Source organism: Phascolarctos cinereus, unplaced genomic scaffold (genome assembly GCF_003287225.1).
Source record: "Phascolarctos cinereus isolate Bilbo 61053 unplaced genomic scaffold, phaCin_HiC Scaffold_5;HRSCAF=322, whole genome shotgun sequence".
NCBI lineage: Eukaryota > Metazoa > Chordata > Mammalia > Diprotodontia > Phascolarctidae > Phascolarctos > Phascolarctos cinereus.
The window spans coordinates 381301521-381318996 of record NW_027555958.1 but is presented as its reverse complement, the minus strand read 5'-3'; the positions used below and the strand labels follow the sequence as shown (position 1 = coordinate 381318996).

Below are 17476 nucleotides of genomic sequence, written 5' to 3'. Positions count from 1 at the left end.
ATTATTTCATTGTCTATGGTACCTTTTAGCAGTATGTAGTTTCCTTTCTTATCTCTTTTAATTAGATCTATTTTGCTTTTGCTTTGTCTGAGATCAGGATTGCTATCACTGCTTTTTTTACTTCAGCTGAAGCATAATATATTCTGCTCCAGCCTCTTACCTTTACTCTGTGTGTATCCCTCTGCTTCAAATGTGTTTCTTGTAAACAACATATTGTAGGATTATGATTCTTAATCCATTCTGCTCTCCACTTCCATTTTATGGGAGAGTTCATCCCTTTCACATTCACAGTTATGATTACTATCTGTGTCTTTCTCTCCATGCTATTCCACCCCCACCACCTCCCTTTATGCTTTTCTTTCTCCTTTCTCCTTGCCCTCCTCACTAGAGTTTTGCTTTTGACCACTACCTCCCTCAGTCTGCTCTCCCTTCAATTCACCTCTTCCCTTTTCTTTTTCCTTTCCTTCCTACTTCCTATAGGGTAAGTTAGATTTTTATGCCTCATTATGTTATTCCCTCTTTCCCTCCTTTCCCTCTGCTGTGATGTAATTTACCATTTCATGTGATGTAATTTACCCTTGTCTGCCTCCTCCTTTCCTTCTCTCTCAGTATAATCCCTTTTCACCACTTAATTACATTTTTTACCATCATATCAAAATTAACTTATATCCATGACCTTTGTCTAAGTACACCCCCTTTTAAATGTCATAAGAACATTACAATTCTCAAGAGTTACAAGTGTCATCTTCCCTTGTGGGGATGTAAACAGTTTGCCCTTATTAATAACATTTTATTGTTTTTTTCTTTCTTGTTCACCTTTTTATGCCTCTCTTGAGTCTTGTATTTGAAGGTCAAATTTTCTGTTGAGCTCTGGTTTTCTCATCAGAAAGGTTTGCAAGTCCCCTATTTCATTGAATATCCATCTCCTCCCCTGAAAGATTATGCTCAGTTTTGCTGGGTAATTGATCCTTGGTTATAATCCAAGCTCCTTTGCCTTATGGAATATCATATTCCATGCCCTCTGATCTTTTAATGTGGAAGCTGCAAGGTCTTGCATAATTTTGACTATGGTTCCATGATAGTTAAAATGTTTCTTTCTGGTTGCTTGCAGTATTTTCTCTTTGATCTGGTAATTTTGGAGTTTGGCTACAATATTGCTTGGTGTTTTCAATTTGGATCTCTTTCAGAAAGTGATTGGCGGATTCTTTTGATGACTATTTTACCCTCTGTTTCTAGGACCTCAGGGCAGTTTTCTTTGATGATTTCCTGAAGGATGTTGTCCAGGCTCTTTTTTTCATCATGGTTTTGAAGTAGACCAATAATTTTTAAATTGTCTCTCCTGGATCTTTTTTCTAAGTCAGTTGTTTTACCAATGAGGTATTTTACATTTTCTTCTATTTTTTCATTCTTTTTTTCTGTTTGACTGATTGTTGATCTCTCATATAGTCATTAGCCTCTACTTGCCCATTCTAATTTTTAACGAGTTGTTTTCTTCTATTAGATTTTGTGCCTACTTTTCCATTTGGCCAATTCTACTTTTTAAGGAGTTGTTTTCTTCAGTATACTTTTTTTTTTCATTTGGCCAATTATATTTTTTAAGGACTTGTTTTCTACAGTTAATTTTTGTCCTTCCTTTTCCAAGCTATTGACTCCTGCAGACCTCTCATTTCTTTTCCTAATTTTTCTTCCATTTCTCTTATTTGACTTTTAAAATCCTTCTTGAACTCTTCCAAGAAGGCTTTTTGGGCTTGAGACCAGTTCCTATTCCCCTTTCAGGTTTCAGAAGTGGATATTGACAATGTTGTCCTTTTCTGAATTTGTGCCTTGATCTTCCCTGTCCCCATAATAAGAATCTAAGGTCATTGTCTATTTCTGCTTTTTGAACTCAGGAAAATAAGTCTTCCTGACATCAGACTTGGTGATCTTAGCCTTCTTCCTTTTCCCAATCTGTGACTTCTTATCTCTGAATAAATTTTATGCCCTTAATTGTTCTTCTCTTGCTCCTAAGCTGTGATTTTCTGTAGAAAATCACAAAACTGAGCTGCTTTCACCCACTACAGATTCATGGCACATAAGCCTCAGGTGCACCCATGTGCCTGTTCAATTATCCTTTTACTCTGTCCTTATGGATTTCTCATGTCTATACCAGGAATGCCAAGGCACTCTCCCAAAGGCAGATCTCACAATAAGTCTCCTTGAACTAGGTGTGAAGTCTACAGTTTTTAAAAAGAGAGAAACCTCTACCGAGAGGCAAGAAAACAGAACATAGATAATACTAAGAGGCAGACACACGCACAGCAGCAGACATAGAAAGCAGACATAGGCAGCAGGCACAGAGAGAGCAGACTGACAGCAGCAGCAGACACCAGACACTGACACAGACACAGACACAGACACAGACACAGAAATACCTGGGAGGTAGACACAGAACTCTCTGCTGAGCTACCAACGGACCTGGAGAGAGGCCTTGAACATTCTGTGGTATTTGGTAGCTGCCACCAGAGAAAGATGAGGGTCTCAGCAATTGAGAGATAGGAGATTTAGAATCTCAGGGGCAGGGGCAGGGGCAGCTAGGTGGTGCAGTGGATAGAGCTCCAGCCTTGGAGTCAAGAGGACCTGAGTTCAAATCCGGCCTCAAACACGTAACACTTCCTAGATGTGTGACCCTAGGCAAGTCACTTAAACCTGATTGCCTCACCAAAAAAAAAAAGCAAAAAAAAAAAAAGAATCTCAGTTGCAGAAGGGAGGAAAATCAAGTCAACAAGCATTTATTAAGTGACTGCTGCATGCCAGGCATTGTGCTGAGGGTTGGGAATAAAAAAAGAAAAGGAAAGAAAGAAAGAAAGAAAGAAAGAAAGAAAGAAAGAAAGAAGAAAGAAAGAAAGAAAGGAAGGAAGAAAGAAAGAAGAAAGAAAAGACAGTCCCAGCCCTCAAGGAGCTTACACTCTAATGGGAGAAGACATTATATATATATATAAAAGGGAGCAAGAAAGTGGGGGTGAGGATAGAGACGGTACCTGTGTATGGGCATGATGGAGAAAGAAGTCCAGAGAGTTAGGAGTCTAAATGACCACTAGGGTCCTTTAAAGTTTCAAATCCATGATTTGTGATCAGATAGAAATACTCAGCTTCATTTAAACCTGGAGAGAGAATTATAGTACTGCCTGTTTCATCTGCAAGGTCCCAAAGAAGAAGGAACATTCCAGGGAACCATGGGTGCTGAGGAGAAAATTACAATGATTTTTTCACTAAGTTTTGTTGCTTATCTGACTACATAATAACTAACATTTATATAATGATTTGTAAGCTGCTGGGTTGCCACCCAGCAGTGGATAGAGTGCCAGGTATGAAATCAGGAAGACTCCTCTTCCTGAGTTCAAATCTGGCCTCAGACACTTATTAGCTATGTGACCCTGGGCAAATCCCTTCATCCCGTTTGCCTCAGTTTCCTCCTCTGTAAAATGAGCTGGAGAAGGAAATGGCACCACTCCAATGTCTTTGCCAAGAAAAATCCAAATGTCAGACATGAAGAGTCTAACACAACTGAAAAACAATTGGAAAAAAAAAATTTGGGACAGCTAGGTGGTGCAGTGAATAGAGCACCAGGCCTGGATTCAGGAGGATCTGAGTTCAAATCTGGCCTCAGACACATAACACTTACTAGTTGTGTGACCCTGGGCAAGTCACTTAATCCCATTGCCTAACCAAAAAAAAAAGAAAGAAAAAGAAAGAAAAACAATTGAACTAAAAATATAGTGCTTTATAGTTTGCAAAGAACGTTACAGATATTGTATTTAAGCCTCATAGAAGCCCCGTGTGGTAGGAATTACAGTCCCATTTTTATACAGGCTCCAAGAAATTAAATGACTTGCCCATGGTTACATGGCTAGAAAGCATCAGAGGCTGAATTTAAACCTGGGTCTTCCTACCTCCTTCTCTAATACTCTATCTACCATACTATACTACAGAGAAGGATTGCTTGCTGATCCCTGCAAAAGAGAAGAAAGTTAGATTTTCATCAGGTTAAATAAAACCTCTCCTATATCTAAAGTCTTGTTGGCCTGAATGTTTGAAGAAAAGCTAAGGATCCTTTGGAGGAGAGACATGGGCTGAATTCTTATATTCTCAGGAGAAACCCTGGATAGTTAAAAGGAGTTATAGAAATGATTACTGAGGGCAGCTAGGTGACACAGCAGATAGAGAAGTAGCCCTGGAGTCAAGAGGACCTGAGTTCAAATCCAGCCTCAGACCAGACACTTGACATTTACCAGCTGTGTGACACTGGTCACTTAACCTGAATTATCTTGCAGTAAATAAATGAATGAATGAATGAATGAATAAAAGAAACGATTACTGAGAGAGACCTTTAAGGTGAAATCATGTCAGGAGCCAAGTTCAAATCCCACCTTCTGCAGGGGGCCTTCCCTGGTCTTCTCCATCTCCTCCCTGCTCAACCCCTCTTTTCTTCTAAAATTACTTTCCATTCACTTCATATATGGTTTTGTTGTTATTAAGTCATTGATTTGGTGTTTTCTTGGGAAAGATACTGGAATGGTTTGCTATTTCCTTCTCCAGTTCACTTTACAGATGAGGAAACTGAGGTAAACAGGGTGAAGTGACTTGCCCAGGGTCACACAGCTAATAAGTGTTTGAGGCCAGATTTGAACTCAGGAAGATGAGTCTTGGGCACTCCAGGCCCAGTGCTCTGTGCACCAGAGCACCACCTAACTGCCCACTATACATGGTACCATGGGATTTTTTGGTGTGCTATCTTCCCCACTAGAATGGGAGCTCCATGAGGGCAAGATTGTGCTTTCATTTTTCTTTGTATCCCAGCCCTTAACACTATGCCATAGTTAATCAATAATACCTAATAAATAATAAATTTAATAAATGCTTATTGACTGAATAACACACTAGTTACCTCTTCTTCCCCACAGTGACTGTACTGAACTTTTTTCCCCTGACTTAGAATCCTAGACTGAGAACAAGAAAGGATCTCAGGATAGTCCAGCCTCCCGTATCTTACCTGTGAGCGAACTGAGGCCCAGAGAGGCTGGGAGCCTTCCCTGTGCGCCAGGGCTGGGGACCCGGGGCCTCCAGCTCCAGGACTCGGGAGTCAGAGCTCAGGAACGTACACCATCTCTCATGCACTGTTGGACATCCATCTTCTCACTCCCAGCTGAGGAGCAAGCCTCCCAAGAAAGTGCAGGCCGTCTGAGCTAAACTGCCCCAGCAAACTCCTAAGCTCTCTCTCTTCTCTCTGTCTGTCTCTCTCTTTTCTCTCTCTCTTTCTTCTGTCTGTCTGTCTGTCTGTCTCTCTCTCTCTTCTCTCTGTCTGTCTCTCTCTTTCTCTCTTTCTTCTCTCTTTCTGTCTTTCTGTCTGTCTCTTCTCCTCTCTTCCATCTCTCTCTCTCTGCCTCTCCCTCCCTCTATATGTGTGTGTCTCTCTCCCCTCCTTCCCTCTGGTCACAGAAGATAGTCAGCAAGGCTAAGCTGTGCCCTTGACCCCACTTTCTTCGCCTTCCTCCAGGACCTTCCTCTGTCAGTCAATCAATTCCCTACACCCTTTCCCCTCACCCCCCAACAATGAACTCCAATTTCTCCCTTTTCCATGGTACCCTGTTTTCTGTCTCTAGGGGACAGGCTGAACTACTGAAGGACCATAATGAACCATTCTTTAGATGGGAAGGGAGGGGGAAAGGAGGGGAGAGCTCCACTGTTCTATTCTATCTGCTGTTCCCCTGGGTGCAGCTAAGTGGTGTAGTGCCAGACTTGAATTCATGAAGACCCGAGCTTGAATTCTGACTAAGACATTAATTGTGTGAGCCTGGGCAAGTCACTTAGCTCCTCTCTCAGCTTCAGTTTTCTCATATGTAAAATGGGAGTAATAATAACACCTGCCTCCCAGGGTTATTGTGAGGACCAAACGAGACAATATGTATGAAGCATTTTGTAAACTTTTATTTTATTTTATTTTTGGTTTTTTTAAAAATTATTTTAGACTTAAATACTAAAACTTAAATACTCAATAAGAAAAGAAAAAGAAATATATAAATTTAAATATTGAAACTGGTAAGTGCCAAGTACACAGCAAAAAGAGAGGATTTAAAATATACAACAATAAATTATATAATAAATACTGCACATTATGTTGAGAGCTGTCCGTCTTTTCTTCGCTTCCTTGAAGTTTTTCTTTTGTTCTCAGCTGTGCACTTTTTACTTTTTTTTCCCCCTTTCCCCCCACCCCAGAAGGCTACAATGAAGCATGGATACACACATACACACACAGTTATAACTTGCATACATATATACACATATACACAAAATATACATACACATACACATGCTTAGATGTCTACAATCATACTCATATATAGCCATATACATTCCTATGCATCTATGTAAGACCGGACTATACTTATTTATCCTGTTTCTCTGAGAGTGGATAATCTCTTCTTTCGTAAGTTCAAGTCTTTCCATATTTTCCCAAGTCCATCAACTTGATGAATATGACTGACACATAGTGTAGTTTCACTGTTTTTCTCTTTTGATTAAATCTATTTTAGCCTTAACTTAGAGATCACGATTACCACTCCTGCTCCTTTTTCCCTAACAAATTCTACTCCTGATCTCTATTTTATATTTGTGCTTATTTCTTACTTCCTATCCCTCCTAATGACTTTTCTACCTGTTACTTTGCTCTTCTATTCCTTAACCTACCCCCCATAATCCCTCATTTATAGTAACAACAATATTGTAAAGATGTTGTTGTTTTTCCTTCATTCTCTTTTTTTTATTTGTAAACTTTTAGGTGTTCAGTGTTAACTATTATAATTATTTCTATTATTGCAGAACTCCTCCCTTCCTTGAAACTGCCTTCTTCTGCTCTCCTCTTTCCTCCCACCCCCTCCTCACTCACTCCTCTCAATTCCTCCCTCCCAGTTGGACCGAATAAATGAGGGACGTGGTGCTGTGGCCCAAAGCCCCCATCCAGCCTTTCTGGCGGCAGTCTGTTCATAGTGAAAAGAATACTGGACTTGGTTTAGAGTTGGAGTCTGACAGCCTGGGTTCAAATCACTGCTCTGCCACCTATGACCCATGTTACCGTGGGCAAGTCATTTCCCTTCTGGGGGCTTCAGATTTCTCCTCTGTGTTAAATAAAGGCACTGGACCGAGTTTCTGAGGCCCCTTCTAGCTCTGGCCATCTGAGTCAGGGACTCTCCCTCTCCTCTCTCTCCCTCCCTAGGAAGGCTGTCAGGGTTCTCCTCAGGGCAAAGGACACGTGAGCTAGTCCCTAGGGCCCAGAGCAGGTTCTACCACATTCCTGGGTGAGTCGTAGGAGGAGGGTGTGCCTGCCTCAGGCTCCTGGGGGAGGCCCCCTGAAGGGCTGGGGAAAATCCTATGACCAGAGCCCCAGGCTGCTCCGGCCACCCTTGGCCCAGTGGGGCTTGGGGCATTAACTCCCTGTCTCCCAGGAGCTTCAAAGAAGAGAGCCCGGAGGCTCATTAGGAAGACAAAAACTTCCTGCGGCCCCTCCAGGGCCAGGGTCACAGAATGGTTGTTTTTTTTTTCTTTTTTGTTTAGGGGAAAGGAGAGAAAATAAATGTTAATTGACAATTTTAAATTTAATTTGAAAAAAATATAGTGTCCTCCCTGAAGCAGGTACTAACTATTGGGAAGGAATACCAAGCGTCCCATTGTGCTCTATATTTGGGGGTATAGTTATATATGTATATGTGCATATATATGTACAATATGTTGTATGTGTGTATACAAGCACATACGTCTAAATATATACACATCTCTACATATGTATAACACACGTGCTATATGGGGAGGGAGGGACCGTCCACTCCCAGCCTTCTGTGAATCTTCTGCTTCCCTTCTCAAGTTTCCACCTTCTCCTGTGTGGTGTCTCCTCATGGGATCCTGGCGAGGAGACAGGACTGGCCCCTGGTCCCACAATGAGAAAGGGGCATTAGCACTCAGAACCCAGGGATTCTCCTGCTTTCCCGTCCCATTCCAGCCCCAGGGTGCATTCCCAGGCAGTTAAGGCCCCGGAGGGGCTCTTGGTAAAGTTTTGGCCACCAGGGGGCAGCAGGCAAGCATCAGTGAATCATTGGGGCGTAGGACAAGGGATGGGATGTGGGGGGATGAACTACTGAGTAGATGTGGGGTGGGGGGCGGGGGGAAGGCAGCCAAGTTCTTGGCTGCTTCCAGCCTCTCTAGATAGCTGGGCAGGGGAGAGGGAAGAGATAATGACCTCCGGTAACATATTGATGTTATGTACTGTTAATAAAAAAAAAATTCACCGTCTGATTTGAGCCTCCTATTAAACCCTATGATATGCCCATTGTGCAGATGAGAAAGCGGAGGTTCAGAGAGGCTTAAGTGCCTGGCCCACTGCCACACTGTAAATGGCAGGGCCTTCTGACTTGCAGGCCAATGCTAAGGGGCAGGCCCTGAGCCATTGCCCAAAGCCCTCCGGGCTTCCTCTGCCCCATTTTTGGTTGCGCAGTCTCCATGAAGTCCCCAGAAGTAGCTGCAGACGGCTCTGTATCGGGCAAAAGATGGACGTCTGGTCCCTCGATCAACACAAGATCTCTCCAGAATTCTAGGAGAGGCTACCCAGGGATGAGGAATAGAACTGTGACCATCCCAGTCTTCTCAGCTTTCTCAGTCTCCCCTCCCACCCATTTTTAGATCTCCAAGCATGTAAAGGGCAGACCTGTAGCATAAAGGGTAGTGGGGTACCTGTTCCCTAAGGTCCCGTCCAAAGCTTAATTCCAAAACACAGCACCAGCCTCCACCCAGCTCTCATCCCAAGGCACCTCTGGGGAGCAGCCAGGAGTCCAGCAACCCACCCCACTGCCTCTTTCTCCAGGCCCCCTGGGGAATTTCCTGAGTCCGAGGGTGGTACCACCAGGGGTGCCCTCTCCTGCCAATTTTCGTCCAACCCAGAGGGTGAGGGATGACAGACACTGACAATCATTAAACCAGCCTAGCCTGATTTCCCAGCACCCTCCCGCCCGCCAGGCTGGGACATAATATGCAAATCACCAAGGACAGGGAGCCTGGGTCCCGAGGCCAGGAAATCCCCTTGGTCCAATGAGGCTGCCCGCCTCAAGGCTAACCCGCTCAGGTTACAGCAGCGAGCTGCCTATAAAATGCTTCTATCCTGGGAGGAGTCTGCCTTAGGCTTTATTTAGGGCGGAGTGAGAAGGGCAGAGAGAGGTAGATAGATGCAGTGTTCACCTACCTGTTGGAGTTAACTTGCGACCTGGATTATCCACGGCTGCCGGCTGCCCTGCGCCCTCCGTGTTCTGGCTTACTCTGGTAGGTTCCCAAATCACCCCCACAGAAAGCATGGCAGCATGGCGCTCCGCAAAGACTTACGTAGGACTTAGGGAGGGGAATGTGCCGCCCCCCATCTTGAGCATGAGACTCCAATGGAGGGATTTTCAGGTGTTTTACCGACTTGTCCCAATATCAGGATCCTAAGATTTAAGGTGCTTTTTTTTGGGGGGGGGATGAGTCTCTCCATCCTAACCTGTCCTAGAACATCAGATCCAGAGAAGGAGATCTTGGTGAAGAGGGAGAAGTCAGCATTCAAGAAATTACTTTTCCTACCTCAACCTAGAGAGTAATTCCCAGGGAAGGGTTAGGTCTTGGCAGACGAAGACTTAAATCCTAAGCTACCTGCCTACCTGCACCAATCAGCAATTTCTTTTCGACCTTGAATCTCGGCCCTATTCTCGAGACTGTATTGGGAATTCTTGACCAGAGTTCCCAGGGTTTGGGGAGATGCTGGCTTTCCCCTGACCACCTGAAGCGGTCTCTGATTGATATTCCTGCTGTTTCCACTGACTAGATGGATGACCTTGAACAAGTGGCTTAATTTATCTGCAGACCTCCCTTTGTACATCTACAGAATGAGCAGTTGGGAAAATTGAGCGCTAACTATAGTTCCTGTGGGGAGTTCTTAATGGGGGGATGGGAGATGGGGTATTGGTGGTTTTGTGTCCAGGGTTGCAACCTTAGCCCAAACCTCTGAGTCCTGAGGGTAACAAAAAGTGTATCTAATGTACCCCCGACTAGGAGCCTTGGTCTCTGATCCTGGACCCCAGTTTTTCATCTCTTCTCAACTTTAAACACAGAGAGGGAACCTCATGGCTGCGTCTTGTGAGATCAGCAACATTTTCAGCAACTATATCAGTGCCATGTACCAGGCAGAAGACCCAGCTCCCGCCTCATCAGCCACCTTGGGTGGGGACGACCCGGTGTTGACCCTGAGCAATCCACAGATACCCCTAGAGGGCACAGGTGGGTCCTGGGAGCACAGGGAACCTGGGGAAATGGAGTGCAATCATCCAAAGAGCTTGGGAGTCAGGAAGGCAGAGAAGAGTGTCTTGGATGGCTTCCCCCCCCCCCCGAAAGAGTGGGGTGGGGGAGAGAGAGATGGGACCAGAGAGAATGTAGGGTAGAGAAGTGAGTATAGCTTAGACAGAGAGTGAATGCTAGGGGGTGTGGGGGTGGGGATGGGGGGAATACACATGGAACACTAATACAACAGGGGTAGCTCAAGGGTCTATGGCGATAAAGTGTGAATGCAGAGGCAGAGGTGAGACTGGGTGACCCTTTCCCCTGTCCTGTTAACCTAGCATCCTCTTCCTTTGTTAGACAAAGCCAGCTGGTCAGGGATGCTGCCCCATTTGTGGTCAAAGGCCCAGGTCCTAGACTGGATCAGCTATCAGGTGGAGAAGAATAAATATGATGCTAGTGCCATTGACTTTTCCCAATGCAATATGGATGGCGCCACACTGTGCAGCTACCCCCGGGAAGAGCTGCGCCTGGTCTTTGGACCCCTGGGGGATGAGCTCTTTGCCCAGCTGCAAGACCTCTGTGAGTGCCAGGGAGGGGGCTGCCCCCCATAAATCCCAGGGTTAGAGCCACCAGTTGAATTGCCCACCCCTCCCCCTCTCCCCCCAACACAGAGCAGAGCCCTTGACTCTCAAGGGTTTGGTTTCACCAGAACGTTAAAGGAGATTGGTCGGGGGGTCCCAAGTTCTGTTAAGTAGGGGCCAAGGTTGGCATTAAATTAAGCCATATCCTAGGGATAAATTTAGGGAAGGTGGACCTTTGGGTGGGAAGGAACCTAGAGTTCCATCCACCAGCCAGATGGATCATTGAACCCTGGAAAAGGGGGAAAGAAGGGGAGCTACCTAATATGCCCGGCTGATACCTTGACAGTACCCCCCTACCCCACACTGCACCCCTGCCCCACTTCCCTCATGCCTTCCTTGTTTTCTCTAGCATCTAGCTCATCTGATGAGCTAAGCTGGATCATTGAGCTCCTAGAGAAGGATGGACTCATTTCTCAGGATATCATGGGAGACTCCACCTTTGGTAAGAGTCCTACCTTTCCCCTTATTTCCACCTTCTTGACCTAGCCCCAGGCGCTTTTTACCAGATGACCTCCAAAAAGCTCAGGGTGGATTGACTTCCAAATCTCCCTGGTTTATTCTCTTTGGGCCAACCATTTAATCTCCTAGACCTCTGTTTCCTTTATTGTTGGGAAATGCTGTGGGGAGAGAGAAATGAGGATATTAGATAAGCTGATCTTCTGGCTCTGAATCTAGGACCTATCAAAAGTCCTGAAAGACCCTGGCCCCAGGGGCCCTGGGACCCAACCAGTATCCTCCCCCTTACCTGGAAAAATACACTTTGTCTTCCAGGGCCCTCATGAATATGCCTGACCATTCTCTGAGAGAGCCCCACCCAGTTCCTGATCTAGCCCCTTTGATCCTTGATATCTTCTCTCCCCAGATCATAGCAGCCCTTTCAACCAAGATTTGTTAGATGACTCAAGGCTGGCCAGTCCCCATTACCCAGGAAGCTATGGGACAGGGGCTCCTTCTCCAGGCTGTTCAGATGTGTCCACTTCAGGTAAGAATCCAAGTCTCGGTACCCTCTAACTCCCAAGTCCTCAGCCGTACTATAACCCAACTGACCTTTTTAAAGGAGAAAAATCAGGGCTAGACTTCCTATAAGAAGGACAGGGTTAGCTAAGGAGAAACACAGCTCAGCCAGTATGGGACGAAAGGACTCAGATAAGCCCAGGCTGAGGTTGGCCAAGAGGTTATTTGCTGGCTTGGGGAATTCACTTCTTTTTCCTCCTTGTCTGATCTAGGGACTGGAACCTCTCAAAGTCCCCACTCAGACTCTGGTGCAAGTGATGTGGATTTAGATCCCACAGATAGCAAACTCTTCTCTTTTTCCAGTGGTAAGTGAGGGAGAAGGTATGGAGGTAGCCCTTCCTATTGTGGGAGGGCAGTCCATGCTCTATCTGAGGGGAGTAGTGGTGGAACTCAACAGTCAGCCCTCTGCAAAGAGGGGTGGAAAAGACCCAATCAGGGAAGCTTTATCAAGGCTAGAGTGGACAGTTTCCTGGCTGGGCTAGTGAAAAGTATGGGACTGGAAGAGGCTCAGAGAGGGAAGCGATCAGTGCTTGAGTGCTCTGAAGAGGCTGTCTGGTTAAGGCGGGGAAAAGGAACCCGAAGCCAAGTGGGAAATGACTGGGCCAAGGGGAGGGGAGCTAGGGGAACTTCCCCTGAAGCCTTGAGTGTATGAGAAAACAGGTTTTAATATGAGTGAACGAAATGGTGATGGACCCTAAGAGTCTTGACTTCCAGCCTGAACCTGCTTGAGTTTGGATTCTTGCTAGGGAAGGTGGGGAGAGAGGGAGGATGTTGGGGGGGAGGGAGAAAATAACAACAGATGTGATTATACATTCAGATACATTTCCAGAGAAGCTAGGAAAGAGATTCCCAACTTACTCCCATTTTCCTTCTCTCTGCTAAGACAACTTCTCTGACTACAAGGAAGGGGACCTGAAATATGGGAAGAAGAAACGAGGACGACCCCGAAAGCTGAGCAAGGAGACCCGGGAGTGCCTGGAGAGCAAGAAAAGCAAACATGGTAAGAATAACGCCTTTCACTATGGTCGCTGCTGTTGGGGGGGGTGGGGTGGGGCAGGAGTGGGCAGAGGCTGCTTCTGTTTGGGGTGGCAGGGAATAAACAGTCCCTTGCGCTGCTTAAGTTTCCAAAGAAATTTTCTCAGCTTTATGATACCGCTGCCTATGCCTCAGTTTCCTCATCTGTCAATTATAGCTAAGAATACCTACCCTGTGTGAAGTAAGTCAGGGTTTGTTTCTTTTTTCCTTTTTTTTTTTAGGCAATTGGGGTTAAGTGACTTGCGCAGGGTCACACCGCTAGTAAAGTGTCAAGTGTTTGGTCTGAGGCCGAGGGCTTTTTTTAATATAGTTAAAAGAAACTGAGGAAAGTGGTTTCCCCAAGGTCACATAGCTGTATTGTGGCAGAACTAGGAATCAAAGAGCCACAGAAGGTTAGAGCTAAATAGGATAGATAGTTTCTCTAGTCAAACCCTTTTTATTATATACACGAGGAAAGTGAGGTACAAGGTCATGCCTTGCCTTGAGGCCCCATAAGGGGTTAGCCAGGACTCCAGTCCCCACCTCGTAACCCAATATTCCTTTTTATGCCTAGCACTAAGCCTGCTGTGCTGGGATGAGGATAGGGACAACCATCCTTGGGACGTTGAATTTGGGACCACAGAGCACCCAGGAGATGGAGGGGGAAAGCATCAGGGTATATTAGAAAGAAAATTGGATTTGCCCTGGGTTCGAATTTCTGCCACTTAGGCATATCACCAGGGGCCATTTATTTTACTTTGGAGCTTCAGTTTTTTCAACTGTAAAATGGGGAATAATAAAATTTCTGAGAGTAAAAATGAGTGACTGAATACCTTAGTAATCATAATTGGGACCTATCATTATTGTGAGTGCTTTTTTTTTTTACTGTGTTTTTTTTTTCCCTCTGACTCTTAGGAATTGGTGAGAGAGGGCAAGAAACCCAAGCAGAGCTCATTTAAAAGTCAGAATTTGTAGGTTCCAAGTCTTAGGCTAAAGCCCTGGATTATAGTAAAAGAGGACACTGGTGGAAGTTGTTAGCTACCTTGCTCTTATCCAACCAATTAATCAATTAGCCTTTATTTAGAGTTGTTGTACAGTAAGTGCATAGACAAGAAATGAAACATTCCTTGACCTCTAGGTACTTAGCTTCTATTGGGTGAAACAATAAATATGTGTATAACAAATACAAAGGAAGTAGAAGACAGAGCTGATGGCTGTAGTGCCAGAGTTCACTGGGTCAGTATCTCAGCCCTTCCAAAAGTCTTTGAAAGCCTTTTGGAGAGCAGAGCCTGGAATGGGTACCCAAGATGCAAAATAAAGAAAACAGACACTGGCCGCATCTTTAAAAGTGATAAAACAGGGCAGCTAGGTGGTGCAGTGGATTCAGGATGACCTGAGTTAAAATCCGGCCTCAGACACATAACAGGTGAGGTGACTTGGGCAAAGACCCAGGTGCTGAGTCTTAGTGCTGGCTGCAGGGCCCTCATTCAAATCTAGTCTCTGCACTAGAAGGGAGAGTGAGCACTTATTTCCCCACTGGCCTTTGGGAAAGCTGGAGTTCAATGAAGGGCCCCCACTGAGTTAAATCAAGAGAAGCCTGGGGCTTTTCATCCTTCCAGTGAGAGTGATTAGGCTTGGAACAGAGAAGTGGTCCTCCTTGACTTACTGGGTTTTTGTTCACAGCTCCGAGAGGGACACACCTGTGGGAGTTTATACGGGACATCCTCATCCACCCAGAGCTCAATGAGGGCCTTATGAAGTGGGAGAACCGACATGAGGGTGTCTTTAAGTTCCTCCGATCTGAGGCTGTGGCCCAGCTGTGGGGTCAGAAGAAGAAAAATAACAGCATGACCTATGAGAAACTCAGCCGGGCCATGAGGTGAGCTGGTTAGAGTTTGGGAGAGGGCCAGGAAGCTCCCAGTTGGGGGCCTGGGGAGGTGGGGAGGAAGTAATTTGGTTGTGGAGCTCTTAGCTTGCTAGAGAAGATGACTTGAAAGTATAGAATTCTGAGAGGCAGAAGGTATCTTACTAATCATTTGTGCCCAGCCTCATGATTTTACAGGTGAGGAAACAGAGGCTCAGAAAGGTAACCTCCTGACTGGCTTACAAATGACTTGTACAAGGTCACAGCCAATAGATATTGGAGCCAAGACTTCCACCTAGAGCTTCTTGCTGCCAAGCCCTGTCCCCTTTCCAAGCTGCCAATCCCAATGTTCAGGTGTCCTTAGATAGGTGTATTTTTATAAGGGCAGCACTCAGCAGAGGACAGAGTATTAATGGGAAGTCAGGAGGTCCTGGGTTCTATACCTGTTTCTGCCACTGAATGAATACAGGTGCTTGGATACCTTAAGTCACTGAGACCCCTTTTTCTGGCGTCTCAGTGTCCTATCCTGTCAAGAGTAGGGGGAAATTGGATTGATATCTTCTATTTCTATCATTCTGTAATTCACTAAACACACACACACCTTGTCCCCAAACCAGGTTGCTTGATGACATAGCCTTAAGACAAAGAGCAAGGACATAACTGGTCATAAGCAGGAAAAGCAATGGGTGATATTGACCAGAGTTGGGTGAGGTTAGTTCAGGAAGGCTTCCTGAAGCAGGGTAAAGGTTATGGTCAGAGAATGAGGAGGAGAGGCACAGGGAAGAGAGAAAAGAGGGAGAGGGGGAGGGAAGGTGGGGGGAAGAGTTAGATTTTAGAAGCAGAGAGGACAGTTGGAAAAAGAGGAAGGAGGGAATAAATGGTCTATGGGAAATTGGAGGGATATGTATATATCGTGTATAGTATAGGTATATGTTGAAACGGGAATAAGGCTTGACGGGCTGAAGGGAATCTCTAGTAGAGGGGAGAAGACTAACGGAAAAACTCCCATGGCTCAGATTAGAGAGCCATGGCGTCATGGAAAGGGGACTGGATTTGGAAACCAAAGACCTCTAGATTCAAATCTTGGCTACTGTGTGACCCTGGGCAAATTACTTAACCCTTCTGGGCCATAGTTCCTTTATCTGTAAAATGAAGGGTTAGATTAGATGACCTTTTAAGAATCCTTCTAGGCCTAATTTATGGTCCTGTAAACTGGAAGGAATATCTGTATCTAGAGGATATCAGTTTGGTCCGATCCTCTCATTTTATGGAAGAGACAAAGAAGTCCTAGGGAGGAGTTAAAGGACCTGCCCGAAGTTCACCCCCTCACACAGGAGGAACTCTAGGGAATCCCTGAGGGCCTTGCTTTATTTCATCCTCCCCATCTGCAACAGGTACTACTACAAAAGAGAGATCTTAGAGCGGGTTGACGGCCGGAGACTAGTCTATAAGTTCGGCAAGAACTCGAGTGGTTGGAAAGAGGAGGAGGAGGCGGTCCTGAGCCGGAACTGAACGAAAGGGCCATCTCGGCACTCAAGGCCGACCATGAGCTTGCCCCTGGACCAGAGACTCCTTCAGACATTCCTGGACCCCGGCCCTCCAAGTCCCTCCAGGGAGGGTGGGTGCCCCTTATTGGCGCTGGAAGCCAGTGGGTGTGCCCCAGTGGAGTGAAACTGAACTTTGGCCTGCCCTGGCTTTGTTGTCAACAGTTGTCATGGGATATGGAGACCTTGGGCCCCTCCCTCCTCTTTCCTCTTGGAACTACAAGCCCTCTGGATGGCAGCCATGGCGCTGCTGGCTGAAACCAAGAGGTCTCTGAGCTGGGAATCCTGGATGTCACATGGGAGCCAAGGACCCTCTTCTCGTAGAACCCTGGACCGATGCTCTTTGGGGGGTGATGGGTGGCCCCTGAAAAAAGCCTTAGAGAGAAGACCTACCAGCACCTTGCCTCCAGGCCTGCCCTTTCCCTATGCTTGGACTCCGCAGGTCGTGGGTCAGAGCACTCCCTAATTTATGTGGTATAAATATGTAATATGTACATAGAAATCTATTTTTTCAATGATACCCCTCCCCTCCTACACTCCTAGACCCTCTGTCCATGTGTGAGGATAAAGACCAGAGACGATTGTTCCGAGGCCATTGGCTGCAGAGACTTCAGCTATTACAGCTGCTCATGGCCTTCCCTGGACCAGGATGGATTCACTCCTTCCTTTTGCCATATCTGTAAGCAGGGGCTGGGGTGGTGAAACTGGTCCCCAGGACTCCTGGTCACTCCTCTTGTCTCCAGAATGGATCAAAAACTTGCAATAAAGTATCTTCTGGGGTTTTTTGTTTTTAACCTATGGTTTGCCTGTCTGTTCACTGAGAGGCTAGAGTTGTTGTCAATGGATAGGATCAAGGCGATGGTGACCGTGGTTGGGGTGGGGGCAATTGATAAGGATACCCAGGGAGGGAGTCAAAGACAGGGGTGAGACCTTAAGGGGGAAATGGGTTGAGCTATGAATTCCACATAACTTGATGGGAAACAGGTGGGAGGAAAGAGAAAAGATCTAATGGTGAGACACACTAGACACTTAACTTAGTTTGTTTCCACTCTGAAATGGGGGCTAGTTTTGGG

The 17476-nt window shown here is 45.8% G+C and overlaps 1 protein-coding gene across 3 annotated transcripts; it reads left to right on the top strand.

The window, feature by feature from the left end:
- The first annotated feature begins 9184 nt into the window (after window positions 1–9184).
- On the top strand, window positions 9185–17197 carry ELF3 (E74 like ETS transcription factor 3). Of its 3 annotated transcripts, none has more exons than XM_021003221.2 (9): window positions 9185–9339; window positions 10161–10326; window positions 10684–10905; window positions 11317–11409; window positions 11830–11949; window positions 12194–12286; window positions 12865–12981; window positions 14679–14874; window positions 16254–17197. In XM_021003221.2, the coding sequence occupies exons 2-9, from the start codon at window positions 10173–10175 to the stop codon at window positions 16369–16371; spliced, it is 1113 nt and encodes a 370-aa protein (XP_020858880.1). In that variant the 5' UTR covers window positions 9185–9339; window positions 10161–10172; the 3' UTR covers window positions 16372–17197. The 3 variants fall into 3 exon arrangements, with proteins under 3 accessions (XP_020858880.1, XP_020858881.1, XP_020858882.1); XM_021003222.2 differs by having other exon boundaries at window positions 10102–10326; XM_021003223.2 differs by lacking the exon at window positions 10684–10905 and having other exon boundaries at window positions 9186–9339.
- Window positions 17198–17476: the final 279 nt, after the last annotated feature.

Excerpts from the sequence above, each read along its gene's own strand:
- ELF3 (XM_021003221.2), top strand. The coding sequence starts at position 10,173 with ATGGCTGCGTCTTGTGAGATCAGCAACATTTTCAGCAACTATATCAGT. Across the intron at positions 10,906-11,316 it reads TGCCCAGCTGCAAGACCTCT|CATCTAGCTCATCTGATGAG; the intron begins GTGAGTGCCAGG and ends TGTTTTCTCTAG. Across the intron at positions 11,950-12,193 it reads TTCAGATGTGTCCACTTCAG|GGACTGGAACCTCTCAAAGT; the intron begins GTAAGAATCCAA and ends TGTCTGATCTAG.